At 34.9% G+C, this 13,617-nt stretch overlaps 1 protein-coding gene across 11 annotated transcripts in view; it reads right to left on the bottom strand.

The window, feature by feature from the left end:
• Positions 1-205: 205 nt before the first annotated feature.
• DZIP3 (DAZ interacting zinc finger protein 3) overlaps positions 206-13,617 on the bottom strand; it is a 98,295-nt gene continuing 84,883 nt past the window's right edge. For all 11 annotated transcript variants that reach the window (XM_019448276.2, XM_019448280.2, XM_019448275.2 and 8 more), the window contains 7 exons: positions 12,445-12,546; positions 8,723-8,848; positions 5,721-5,863; positions 4,311-4,431; positions 3,709-3,852; positions 3,519-3,620; positions 206-1,706 (listed from right to left, as the gene is read on the bottom strand). In XM_019448276.2, the coding sequence (XP_019303821.1) occupies positions 1,596-1,706; positions 3,519-3,620; positions 3,709-3,852; positions 4,311-4,431; positions 5,721-5,863; positions 8,723-8,848; positions 12,445-12,546 (849 nt within the window). In that variant the 3' untranslated portion in view covers positions 206-1,595. The remainder of the gene's footprint in view (positions 1,707-3,518; positions 3,621-3,708; positions 3,853-4,310; positions 4,432-5,720; positions 5,864-8,722; positions 8,849-12,444; positions 12,547-13,617) is intronic.

Here is a 13,617-nt window from a genome sequence, read left to right as displayed (position 1 = left end):
ATTGGGACTGATTAAAAGATAAACTCTTTTCCACATGCAGTGAAATCGTAGTTGTAAACAAACTAAGAAACATTTTTTACAAGATAATTTGCCATATGACCTCAAGGTGTTAGACAATTTTTAAAGGCCTTATAATTTCTGAATTTTTCAATTGAGAGATTCTTGGCATTTTAAGTGTCTAGAAGACTGCCTTCATTTTTGGATATTTTCTTCTACATTTTCCAGTCTATTATCATTACAGAAGAAAACATTTAGCATACAATTACAGAAATAGATAATTAACCAGATTTAAAGTAACTTCAAGATACATTTACACTGAAATATACAGAGAAAATAGCTGAGTCAAAACACACATTCACAGTCTCAATTTCATTAATTTATGGAAACTATTTAAATATGAACCAGGTAACATCTTACATGGTAACTGAATTCTTTATATTTAACTAGAGACATGTATAACACTTACAACATTTACACAATACTATTTTCAAAATAGGGTTTTGACCTCTAAGAATAAAAGTTCTTAGTGACAAACTTTAGGCAGCAGCTTAGCCCAGTGGATATTAACTTTGTTCTAAGAAGCAGCTACATATAAACAGTCCCTCATACCCTGCAGCAAGACAAAAGTGATATTAAGAAACTTTTAAGGCAGAAAAAAAGAATCCTACAAGTGTAAGGTCCAATGACAATGTTTACAAATGAACGTAAGATCTCAATTATTTAACTGAGCAAGTGACTTAATTTACACATTAACTCCTTTCCTGTTTCAGATTCTGGGAATATTTATGCTTACCCTACTGTGCAAGGCATTGAGAACACAGAGGAGGATCGGACATGGTTTCAGTGGTGGGCTGGTACACGTTTAACAAACCCCTTCTTGGGAAGAGAATCCTTTACTTATAATATTTATGGATCCCTATGGTATAAATACTCCTATGTCCCATTTCAAGCTACCAACAATTTGGTAACTGGCTCACAAAATTCCTAACAATTCAACACTCATCTCTTACAAACTATTATTAGCTAAGCTCCAATACACTACTGTATGGTCCCCACCCTCAAGTAGCTCGTAATCTCTTTGTGGGTACACACTTAAGAGGCTAGACAAGAACAGGGAAGATAGGGATAAAATTTAAATAATTCAGTTACAGAATTTGTAAGCAGTTTTAAAACTCAAAAGGAACAAAATCTGTGGAATTTTTGTACTTGTTTTCTATTCCACTTTTCCTTTTAATTTCAGAAAATTAAAATGCAGCATATTTTCAGTAAAGGGTAAGTGGAATAAGAAGGAAAAAGACAAGAAAAAACATCCCAAGATTTATGTTAACAGTGATGTTTCCATCAGAAGAAAATGCTTACTAAGATAAGGGCAAATATAACTTTTAAAATTTAAGCCCTTTCAGTTCAGTTCCAAGTCCTGAAGATTTATCCTGTCCTCTTTGGCTGCAGCTTTGATGAGATTAGTATCGTGCAAAAGAAGCTAGCTAAAGAACACACTTCTTCACACCACTCACACTATCAGCTCATAATAAAAAGGCAAAACTAAATTCTGGAATATGATAACTGAACTTCTTTTGCATAGTCACCTTCTTGGATCAGATCTTGGGTAAGTGCCGGCTGGGGTGACCAGGAAATTCTTCTGGTAACAAAACATGGAGTCTACAGGTTGGGCACGTCCCCTGTTGCATCAGCCAAGGTCTAATGCACTAAAGGAGCAAAAATATTCATGTCAGACTCTCAGAGTTAGACTAACAGAGGTAACTGCTACACTATATAATCAGTTACCAGCCAACCTGTCTTCTGGTGGATCTTAAAACCTTATCTAGTAGATTGCCAAGCCAATTGCTGCAATAATGGCACCTTCTCTGATTCACTAAGCAATATAGCTGGTACACTTTTCAGCCAGTTTATTAGGATCCTTTCTCCAAACCCAATTTTCAGGATGAGTACCAATTCTTCCTAACAAAGAGGCTGAGGAAACCTGCCACATATTTTTCCTCTAGTTAATTATATATTGTTCTCCTTTATAATCCAGAAAAAAATACAAAAGTGACTAATACCTTGTACCAAGTGCTAATGGTGTTTTGAATTTAAAATCCCTAGATGATGGATATACTTTTCAGATGTCTTTTTGGTGAAAATGAAGTATTCTTTAGCTATGAACTATCTGTTAAGTCATTCGCTTGAGTAAAAACTCTCCAAAAACAAATCAATTTTACCTGTATAAATAATGAGAGCCAGGTCAGATGAGAGAAGATTAAGAATAGGCACTATACCATTTGCAACTACGTGGATGGAGCTGGAGGGTTTTATGCTCAGTGAAATTAGTCAGAGAAAGACAAATATCATATGACTTTGCTCATACGAGGACTTTAAGACACAGAACAGATGAACATAAGGGAAGGGAAGCAAAAATAATATAAAAACAGGGAGGGGGACAAAACATAAGAGACTCTTAAATGTGGAGAACAAACAGAGGGTTACTGGAGGGGTTGTGGGAGGGGGGATGGGCTAAATGTGTAAGGGGCATTAAGGAATCTACCCCTGAAATCATTGTTGCACCATATGCTAACTAACTTGGATGTAAATTAAAAACAAACAGGAAAAAGAATAGGCACTATATATTAGGCTCACTAATTGTAATAACCCTAGAAAAGTAACCTCAGTGGGTCACCTGCTTTCTACTCTACAGACAATGGCAAAGAATAAGAAGTTTCATTAAACATTTATTTTCTAAATGGAAGCTTCAAATGGCTCAGTATCTTTCCTGGTCTTTTGGGAGTAGCCATTCTGTGTCCACTTCTTCATATCAGAGTAGATACAAACTATGTGTCACGTTATACATATACGGCTTGAATGAGCCGGCTACTTACTGTTCACTTCCCTGAGAAGACTGTATGTAAGATTATCTTTTCCTGGGTCAAATTACATCTTTGCACCATTAGACTTGGATCATAAATTGTATATCGATAGCATTTGCACAGCAACACCAGAAACTAATCTATACAAATGCCAAGAATCAACAAGATATGCCAGTCTCAGATTTTTCTAATATCAAAACTGAAACTTGAGCACCTAAAAAGCAAATACAAGGCCCGGAAAGACGGTTAAGGTGAGTCTTTTGCTTTCTAAGGGAAGGGGTCATCAGTAAATGGGAACAAAGGACACTATATGTTATTTATAGCAAATTGAGATGAAGTGACACAGTTGCTGTGTCAATCAACATTCCCTCCAGTTCTATTTGAAACTACTCTGTATTATTTCAATTTCATCACTGTCTGTCTTTTCGTGTAAGGTATGTAGAGATCTGAGAAAGCACGGTGCAAAGTGGGGCTAGGTATGGGGAAAACAGGCATCAATGTTTCTGTGTGGTTCTCCAAAGCCTGGAGTTCTTTCCCATGGAATTCGTAACACAGCTATAGCCATGATACATATAAATGACTTCAAGTAAGGCAGTATGAATCTTGCTTAGTTGATTAAATGGCAAAATATTTAAAAAGATAAGTTTAAAGGGTTACCTGAGAATGGAATTTGTGAGCACAAGGCAAAACTGAGAGGTTTTCTGGAGAGAGATTCTCATGACAAATCACACAAGGCTCCTTTTCTTCCTCCTCTTCATCCTAGGGAAAATACACACAGAAGGCCCAATTCAGCTCCTTTCTTTCTCCCAAATTTAAATGTATTTAGAATCAACAGTCTCATTCTCACCAAATTATTGTCTCCTTCCCATGTGGCAGGCCCTTGTGAACTAAGGGGCCTCCAGGCTGGTTTGGGGGGCTGGGCGGCATTAGACTGTGGAGGAGTGTGGCTGGGTGAAACACAGTTACCATTTGGCACAGATTTTCCTTGACTCTGAAAGTAAGAATATTATACTTTTTTTTTCAGAAGTGTTCAAAAACAGGAAGAATTGGTAGGATAGCATAGAAAATAGGGTACAGTGAGAATTAGCAAAAGGATAAAGGTCAATTAGATTTGTGAAAAATCCTGAAATAAAATGTTAGTAATATTACTTGTATACTCAAAGCCAAGTTAAAAACAACTCTATATGCCCTTTTAATTAAAACAAGTCTTTACAAAAATTAGAAATAATGTCTTCCTTTAGAGTCAAAGTAACCTAGAATCAATTCCAAGAGGATCATTTTTATTCGAGAATGATCAGGTAGTATTTCAAAAAGACTTCCTATACCATTTAAGTTGAAGTTCAATTTTTAATAGATGTTTAATGTGATTACAGGTTATTGGAACAGACATGAAGATAATTAAGACTGCTAACTACCTGATACAGGTTTGTTTTTGTTTTTGTTTTTTACCTGTGATCTCTTGGGGTCAATAAATTGGGAAATCTTGTACACAATTTCATCAAATGTCAGTCCAGATAAGGATTTCCCATGAATGTCCTTCAATTTCCGTAAGAAATCCGTAAGCTCCTTTCTGGAAGAGGTCAAATAAAGAGCAGTGGTGATTTTTCCTACTGCCTTGAGGGCATGCCCTCCATACAAGTTACAAAATCCTATCGTATGATGGGTATGTAGAATAGAGATGTGGCCCTTTAGGTCTCTGATCTAAAGTCTACCTAAATTTATCTTAAACCAAAATGAAAACTCAAGTTTATTTAATATTTATTCTTTCCAAAAAAGAACTTTAACTGTTTTTGAAAACTTACTGTATGAAAATTGAGGTTGTTATCTACTTACTTATGTACTAAGCTCTTTATATCATGTCTCTAACTGCTCTTACTCAGGACTAAAGTACTCCTTTTAACTTGGGTTACTATAGGTCTCTTTTCTGTGTTAATATTTAATCTTTGTTTTGTTTCTGAGTTTTACAAAATTAAAACTGAACAGAGAAGCTAGAAGACACATTAAAATAATGTAGGTTTCTTTATCACACAATCAATACATTCCTTTTCAAATCCCATATTCCATTGACTCAAAGTCTGTATACATTTTTGGTAGGATAGAATAGGATGACATATTTTCTTTCCCAAATGAAGTGTCAGGTCATCAGCCTGGTAAACTACCTTGGATTACTATTCATTTTATACATTTTATATGTACATATACTTATAACTGTATTACAGTTCTATTTTCATTGTCTGTTCACTATATTTAGAAAACCATAATCCTGAAGCATAACAATATGTTCATTAAATAAAAGTGTTAGCCTTCAAATGAAAATACTGGTTAAAAACTGGAATTATTTCCTTAAATACAAAAGGATAAAAAACTTCATTTCTGGAGAAGAAAAATATCTTTCTGCTAAAGTCAGAACTGTGAAAACCACAGCAAAATAATTATTTCTTGCATTTAACTGTGTTCCCTAACAAAAACTAAGAGCCCTAAATAAAATTAAGGAAATAGGAAAGTAAAACCTGATGTTTGGGCTTATATATAAGCATACAATCAAAATTCATTTTGGAAAGAGGTTATTAATTATTGTAACTGGTGGCATTAAAATTGGATAGGCTTATGACTAGTTATACTTTTTAGTAAATGAGCAAACCTAAATTTAAAAATCTATTCTGTCATAATTTAAGACTAATATATTTAGTGAAGAGGCTTAGCATTTATATTGAACACTATCCCTTTAAATTTCATTTTCCTTACCAAGGCAATGGAAAAGAAATATATTTGTGTGTATGTTTGTTTCATTCCCCTAATTATGGTGGTGGAAAACATAGAGTATGATCTGTACTCACAACTAAATAAAAATTAAGGTACCTGGTTTGTTGTGGAAAAGCAGTTTTCAGCCTGTCTATAATCCTCTCCCAATTCATCATGGGGGGGTCACTTCCCAGACCTGCACTGGGAGGAGGCCCAGCGTCTCCCACAGGCGCCGGTACAGTCCAGGCTATACCAGTCATCTGAAAGGAACACAGAGTTATAACCCATCAGCTTTAGTTATTAGGAAGTAACATTCCATGACAACATGGTATTTCCATACCTCAGAAAATGGGTAGAATGAAGAGGAAGAATATCGACCTATACATTCCCTTTTTAGAATTTTTTAAAAAATTTAACTAGCACAATAATACTTCTTGTTTTTAATTACCCTTATTTTGAAAAGGAGACATGTGTGTCTCCGTAATTGAAGAAATTACAGAAATACAGAGTATTTACTGCTGTATTTTAGAATAGTAAAGAAACAACTAGTGTGCTAACAGGGGAATGAGTGAATTATAGCATATTTAATCAGGTCCTTAGAAACATATCTATATATCTGAGAAGAAGACATGCCCATGAAAGGTTTTTGTTTTGTTTCATTTGGTTTTGGTTTTTTTGAGAGAGAGGGGGAACATGCACATGCATGCATGAGCAGGGGAGAGGAAGAGGGAGAGAGAAAGAATCCTAAGCAGACTCCATGCCCAGTGCGGAGTCTGATGCAGGGCTCGATCTCACAATTGTGAGATCATGACCCGAGCCGAAATCAAGAGTCGGACACTTAACCAACTAAGCCACCCAAGTGCCCCATTATGTTTCATTTTTTTAAAAAGTCTGTGGTATAGTATTTATGGTAGGGCTCATTTTTATATTAAATTAAAAAAATACATATGCATAGAAAAGGGCTCAAGTTATAAACAATCTGTAAACTGATTATTTCCTAGGATTTAACTGCAAAATAATTTTACTTTCTACTTTGTATATTTCTGTTATTTGCTTTATGATTTAAAAAAAATTTTTTTTTACTTACATCCAAATTAGTTAGCATATAGTACAACAATGATTTCAGGAGTAGATTCCTTAGTGCCCCTTACCCATTTAGCCCATCCCCCCTCCCACACCCCCTGCAGTAACCCTCTGTTTGTTCTCCATATTTATGAGTCTCTTATGCTTTGTCCCTCCCTGCTTTTATATTCTTTTTGTTCCCTTATGTTCATCTGTTTTGTCTCTTAAAGTCCTCATATGAGTGAAGTCATATGATATTTGTCTTTCTCTGACTAATTTCACTGAGCATAATACCTTCCAGTTCCATCCACATAGTTGCAAATGGCAAGATTTCATTCTTTTTGATTGCTGAGTAATACTCCATTGTGTGTGTGTGTGTGTGTGTGTATACACACACACACACACACCCCACATCTTCTTTATCCATTCATCCATCGATGGACATTTGGGCTCTTTCCATACTTTGTCTATTGTTGATAGTGCTGCTATAAACATGGGGGTGCATGTGTCCCTTCAAAACAGCACACCTGTATCCCGTGGATAAATGCCTAGTAGTGCAATTAGTGGGTCATAGGGTAGTTCTATTTTTAGTTTTTTGAGGAACCTGCATACTATTTTCCAGAGTGGCTGCACTAGCTTGCATTTCCATTTTTTATGATTTTTCTAATTATAAAAGTAGTTTATGCTATAGTTGAATTTTCAAAGAAATAAAGATGAGACCACTACTAGAATGTCTGCCCCATGTCTCATGAATGTTACAGACAAAGGTGGTATGCAAGTTGTAGTGACACCTCTGAGCCATGAAACCATCAGTTTTGCCATATGTTATGGCATTTCTTCTTAGAAACTTTAAGATTCTAATTAATATCAGGAAGTGAACACTTTTAGCTGATTACTAGGATAATTATAAACATGACAACTTTTACCTAAGGCTTTACAGGTTATTTTCAAATATAAGATTACTCATGAAAGATTAGCAATTACTAACAGCTACTGAAGTAACTCCTACAAAGCCTACTTAGAGGAGAAAACTGCCCAGACATCTGGGTTTGCCTTAGTGTCAACCTTTTCCCCAGGAATCAGAAAATAATCTTATTAGGTTGAGGTACTTCAAAGTTTTCAATAAGGGTGTGGGTGTGTGTGTGTGTATGTACACACACACAAAACTATCTTTAATATAATGATGGGGGAGCAAACCACATGAACAACACTGTGATATCATGGGGAATAAAGAGATGTGGTACTCAGTTAACATGTTAAGGTCTATGTACATATTTATTAGCAGAGTCAGCCTCTGCAAAAATAAAGAGTCCATCTGACTATATATTTCAAAGGGAGACTATTTATAGGTATAAAAAACTGATAAGAATGTGCTTATGGAAAGTCAAGATTAGAGAATTTTCCTTAGTTAATTAACATCAATCTTCTGGGACAAGATTTTTTTTTATTAAAAAACATTTACCTTTGCCAAGATTACAACTAATAATCCTGGTCATTTAAATTTTCTCTATTGCCTCTTCAGGTTTGGATAAGGCTTATCTGGCTAGTTGTAGCTAGGAGGACGATTCATCACTTTATAGTATATTCCAAGGTGATGCAAATTATATTCTGTTTGTGTGCTACTATACATATGTGTGTGTATGTTTGTGTAAATAAAGTTTTTCTTTAGCTTTGTGGCATAACTTTGTTATGAATTGGCTTCTTTGCTTTCTAATTACCCATCAAACATGCTAAATATAAATTATCTATTAAAAATATTAATCTACCCTATATTGTTGCTATTATAGAAGCAAAACTATAAAATCCTATAAGGACTGTCTACTATAAAAAGGTATTTATCTTTGTCTCCAGAAGCTAAACCAGTATCAGCTAACAAAATAATATATGGAATGCTCTTAGCACAACACTTCAAATGGAACTATTCATTCACCTGTCATTCAGCTATCCTCCCCTCCACTACTACCACCACCATCACCACCTATCAAATAAACAGAACACATTCATTCACGAAGTCTACTGTGGTGATAACAACTATTCCACCAAAAAGGGATCTGTACCAGCGGAGCTCTAGGTTGGCCAGGTGCAGAGATGACTCCAGGGCAAACAGCAGGCATCTGAGGAACAGTGAGTATGGGTCTAAAGAAAGAATCTTTCATAAGAGGTCTTCCCAAGAACTGCTGCATCTAAAATAGAAAAGGTTAAAAAAAACAAAAACCCAATACATTTATATATTAAATAGGCAATGATCTAAATTCATAGAGCAATGTTTGGGGGAAAACAATTTGAAATCTAGATACAAAGCACTAGCATTAGAATTGGTGTTGTCATAACAGTTAAATGTACGCATTTTTGGAAAAGCTAAGGGTAGTGAATATACAAAAGAGCAGAGAGAGAAGAGAAGTGAGTTCTAGTCTCTCTTTCTACCTGGCTGGGTAACCAGGGATGCCAAGTTACTAATCTATAAAGCAGAGGGTTATTAGGTTAAGTAATTTTTAAAGTTCCCTCCCAACTATAATAATATAGGACTATGCTAAGAGGCTCCTCAATGAGTACTGTCCACATTGATGAATAATACTGATACTCAGAAATTATAAAGGACCAAAGCTGACTATAGAAAATATTACTTTCCTTGGTTACGCATTGCAGGGAACTTGTATCACCTGATGGATTTTGACTTTATGGTTAGCTCCAATGAGAGCAGAAAGCTGAAGTGCAGTGGGCCTGGGGCATAAACCCCCTTACAATGACTTGTAGACACGCTTATAGGTGTTACTGCACCTTCCAGGGGGCTGTGGAAAGCTAGCCCTTCTTAGCATCTAGCAATGGGATGGATACCTTACTGACTAGACTACAGAAGAGGACAGATTAAGTTTCTACTATGTGCCAAGTCTAGCACTGGCATAAACAGAAATTCAAATATTTTTTGAATTGGAAAAAAAAATGAACATCAACACAGATCATAGATTAATAGGGAACAATAAAATGAATACATGAGGTTTACACCAGATTCTTATTTAATAGCACTAAAGGAAAGACATTGTGTATATCATTGTCTATAAGGTACTCTTGCTAAAAATACTGAACCTGATTTTAAGCAACCGTCTAGATCTAATCAACAGTTTATAGAAAACAGAACATGTACAATGACATCACAAGGATGCAATCAATTAAATCAATAATGTGGGAATTTGAACTTTTTTAACAAATAAATGACATGAGTAAAAGAGAGGGGGGAGGGTAGCTGCTAGAGATTTAAAGAACAATGAGCCACATGCGAAGTTTAAACTTTATTTGAATTGTTTTTAAAAATAAGTTATTAAAAGAGTAATTATAATCAAATTGGAAATATTGCAAATTAGGTAAGAAAAAGACATTTTTAAGGCAATTGGGAAATATAAATTTTAACTGGATTTTAGATATTAAAATTTTTAATTTTCTTAGGTAAAAAAATGGTGATACAATTATATCTAATAATAATATCTAATGGATATTAGGTATTAAATTTTTTAATTTTCTTAGGTAAAAAAATGGTGTTATCATTATATCCAATAATAATAATATCCTCATCTTTTAGGATGAAGTATACATGGATGAGATTATATGATATGTACTTTAAAATATCCCAGTAGGAAGAAGAGGATGACATGAAACAAGATTAACAAAATGTTGGCTCTCTTAGTTCACAGAGGTTCATTATACTATTCTATTTTTGTGTTTCAATTTTCATAATGTAAAGTTTTTAAAGAATGAACGGATGGTGGGTATGAGTCAGTATTCCTGCTCTCTTTGCAGACAGCCACTACCTAATACTACTTGGGAGAATTAGATAGCCAGGGTACAAAACCCAAGATATAATAAAAACATATAAAAAATACTGGGTTAAACTGGGAAGAGTACCCCTTATTTCAGATTTTTCAGGTTAGACTACTATACATTTAAAGCCTGTTGACTATTCTTTATAATACTAGGATCTCAGAGATAGATGAACTCTTTGTATGTATGTATGTATGTATGTATATTTCAAGTTTTTATTTAAATTCTAGTTAACATATAGTGTGATATTAGTTTAAGGAATATAATCTAGTGATTCATCACTTACATACATACCCATAGATGTATTTTAGTAACCAGGTCATCTAGTATAATTTCCTGGTGTTATACATGGAAAAAACAAAGTCCAGCATAGCTGATTTTTCCAAGAATAACATAGTTATTCAGAGAGTTAGGACTTAAACCCAGATCTCTAGTATGTTTCCATTGAATAATCTTAACTTACGGCAAATAGCATCGTTACATTTCTAGCATTTGCACTCTCAAACTGTTCCACTAATGTTTAGTGGTCGCTGATGCTTGCACTTGAACACAACTGTTAGTTTTGATCAAACACAGCGGTGATGCTAGTTAGGAAGCACAAAAGATACACATGTACCTTTCAGATGTTAGCAGAAGGACGCACAGAGCTTAACTGCCAGTGGGGTTTTCCCTTGACTAAACCTGGGTTAAGCCCCATCAGACATAAGAAAGCCTTCAAAGTGATGAGGATCTAGAGGTCAAAGTTTAACTACATATGTCAGCTATGGAGTTATCACTGGTATCAGACAGCTTGTGTTGATCTGGTTTCAAGAAACTTCAAAGAAAACTCTGTATGTGGCTTCGGAGTCTCTGGAGCCATTTTATATTTAGAGTTATCGGAGAGTTTAACTACAACCTATAGGTGGTAGTTTGAAAACGGGCAGAAAGCAGTTTCTAGAAATCATACAAGCATATGTGCTACTTCCTGTAGAACTACAAGGACTCTTTGGATTTCTCCATCATTTGCATATAATATTTCTTATCGGGGTAATTGAGTATGATGAAGTTCCAAGCCTAGAATAATAATGTTCATAATGTAGTGCTCCTATAAAAACTGAACTAAAAATATAAAAGGCAATACTGCATTCTAAAGACCATGGTGTACACCATATAATGCTTTTAGCTTTGGATTCTGCTTTTGAAACACAGTGTAACTCCACACAATTCACATAATTTTCAAGTTCTCTGATACACTCAACTATTTACAGAAATAACATTTTCAAAGTTCTACTACAAGCAGAAGTGCTGGGGTTAAAAGTGACTGGCCACTAAATATCTCACACCTTACTCCTTTTCCTATTCCCAGATGTGTTTTGATAATAAAAATGATCACCTAATGGTTCTTTCCTGAAAGGTCTTTTGAAAAGCTGTGTGAATTTATTGGGTTAAGGTACTATGTTTCCCAGAAGGATAATATAAATAGTCCAACAGAGAGATAGCTGATTGAGACTCACTGATTCCCAGCAATAAGCAGGAAAGGGGCATAAATGGAAGCTACTAAAGGTAGAATAGGGATAAAAGTTAAGGAACAGAAAGTTCAAAGTAGAAGTGGAGGGGTGAAGTCTAAACTGCTAGGGTACTATACTGAGATGGTTTAGTCATCTAGGGGTAACCTGAGAGCATTGGGAATTCTGCCCATCCATCAGTTTTTTCTTACCTTACAGGTGAGATTGACAGGATGAATGAGAATACATTACCTCTTTAGCTACCAAATACATCACTAAAATCCAGTGATACACCTATGTATTGGCGTGGCTAAGCCAGTCAACTAGTTATATCATCTGGAAATAATATAGCAGGAATAGACATAATTACAAACAATATGCACAGTATGTGCCTATTCTAGTTTGAACACACATTAAACATATAGCCCTTAGCACTTCATCAAGATGAAGATGGCAATTTTTCAAAATGTCCCATTTCTTACCAGTATGTCAGGATTAGGTGGTGGTGGAGGAAGCTGGATTGGAGGTAGGGTACTCAAGGCAAACCCTTGCTTCACCTTGTTAATTTGTTCATTGTACTGTGTCTAGTAGAACAAGAGAAACAATATTTTAGCGCAAAATAAACCTCAAAGAAATAGCATATGGGAATACTCGATGCAGTTTTGAATAATAAAACACACAACAGTGATTCTCAACCAATTATGTCAGAAATAACATAAAAACGATTTTTGACATAAAGTAATTCTATAACACACTATCCCCAAATGTACTGGCAAGATACAAAGACACATAATTCACAGATCCTATGATAATTCTTCAGTATTTCCATAACTTTCAGCCCCAAAATGGGAATCACTGATATAAAGTGAATAGTGTCTAAAGATTTAAGAAGCTGTAAGTAATATCGGGCTGATAAATATGGGAAAACAGTATTTGTAACGAAGAGTTGAGCTACTTGGCAAATGTTCACTTTAAAAACTGGAGGGGAAATTTTATGGAATACTCATTAAATATCCACATTTTGTTTATCTCAGAGTTATACCTCTAGTTTTCTCTAGTATTATATATACCTTTGTTTTATCGTCATGGATTTTGCCAAAACTAAGACTCCAATCTCTGAAGCTTAACTACATACTCTCAAAAGTTTTTGGCATTGTTACTTCACAGTATTATTTTGTAAACAACCCACAGAGACCAGAAAAGAAATAAAACATTAGAAACTTCACACAGAAGACCTGTGCATGAAAGAAGACAAAGATGTAGCTGCTCTTGTGAGGCCAGTGAGTAAACCCAACAGAAATGCTAAGCATCACTGAAGACCTCATAACAAGAGTCTTGGAAAGAAACAGTCAAGACGGCCACCGGAAAAGCTGGACAAATAGGTAATGCTCTGAGGCAGTTGTCACAATTAAATGTCATTGTTTTGCTAGCAGTGTTGTGAAATCACAAAACACTGAACATTATATATTTACCTGAAGATATAAATACAAAAATATCCTAAGGCCAAATGAAGAAATTATTAAATATTCAGTAGGTTACCTCTTTAGATTACGTTAAGCATAGTCCTAATTCTATTAAATAATGAATAAATATTTCGCATTATGGAATAAGAACATAAAATCTAAGACTGAAAACCAAGACAGGTCTGCTTGATT

The sequence above is a fragment of the Panthera pardus genome, unplaced genomic scaffold (assembly GCF_024362965.1).
Source record: "Panthera pardus isolate Hobbes unplaced genomic scaffold, ASM2436296v1 HiC_scaffold_16, whole genome shotgun sequence".
NCBI classification, from domain to species: domain Eukaryota; kingdom Metazoa; phylum Chordata; class Mammalia; order Carnivora; family Felidae; genus Panthera; species Panthera pardus.
This window is presented reverse-complemented; position numbering and strand designations above follow the sequence as displayed.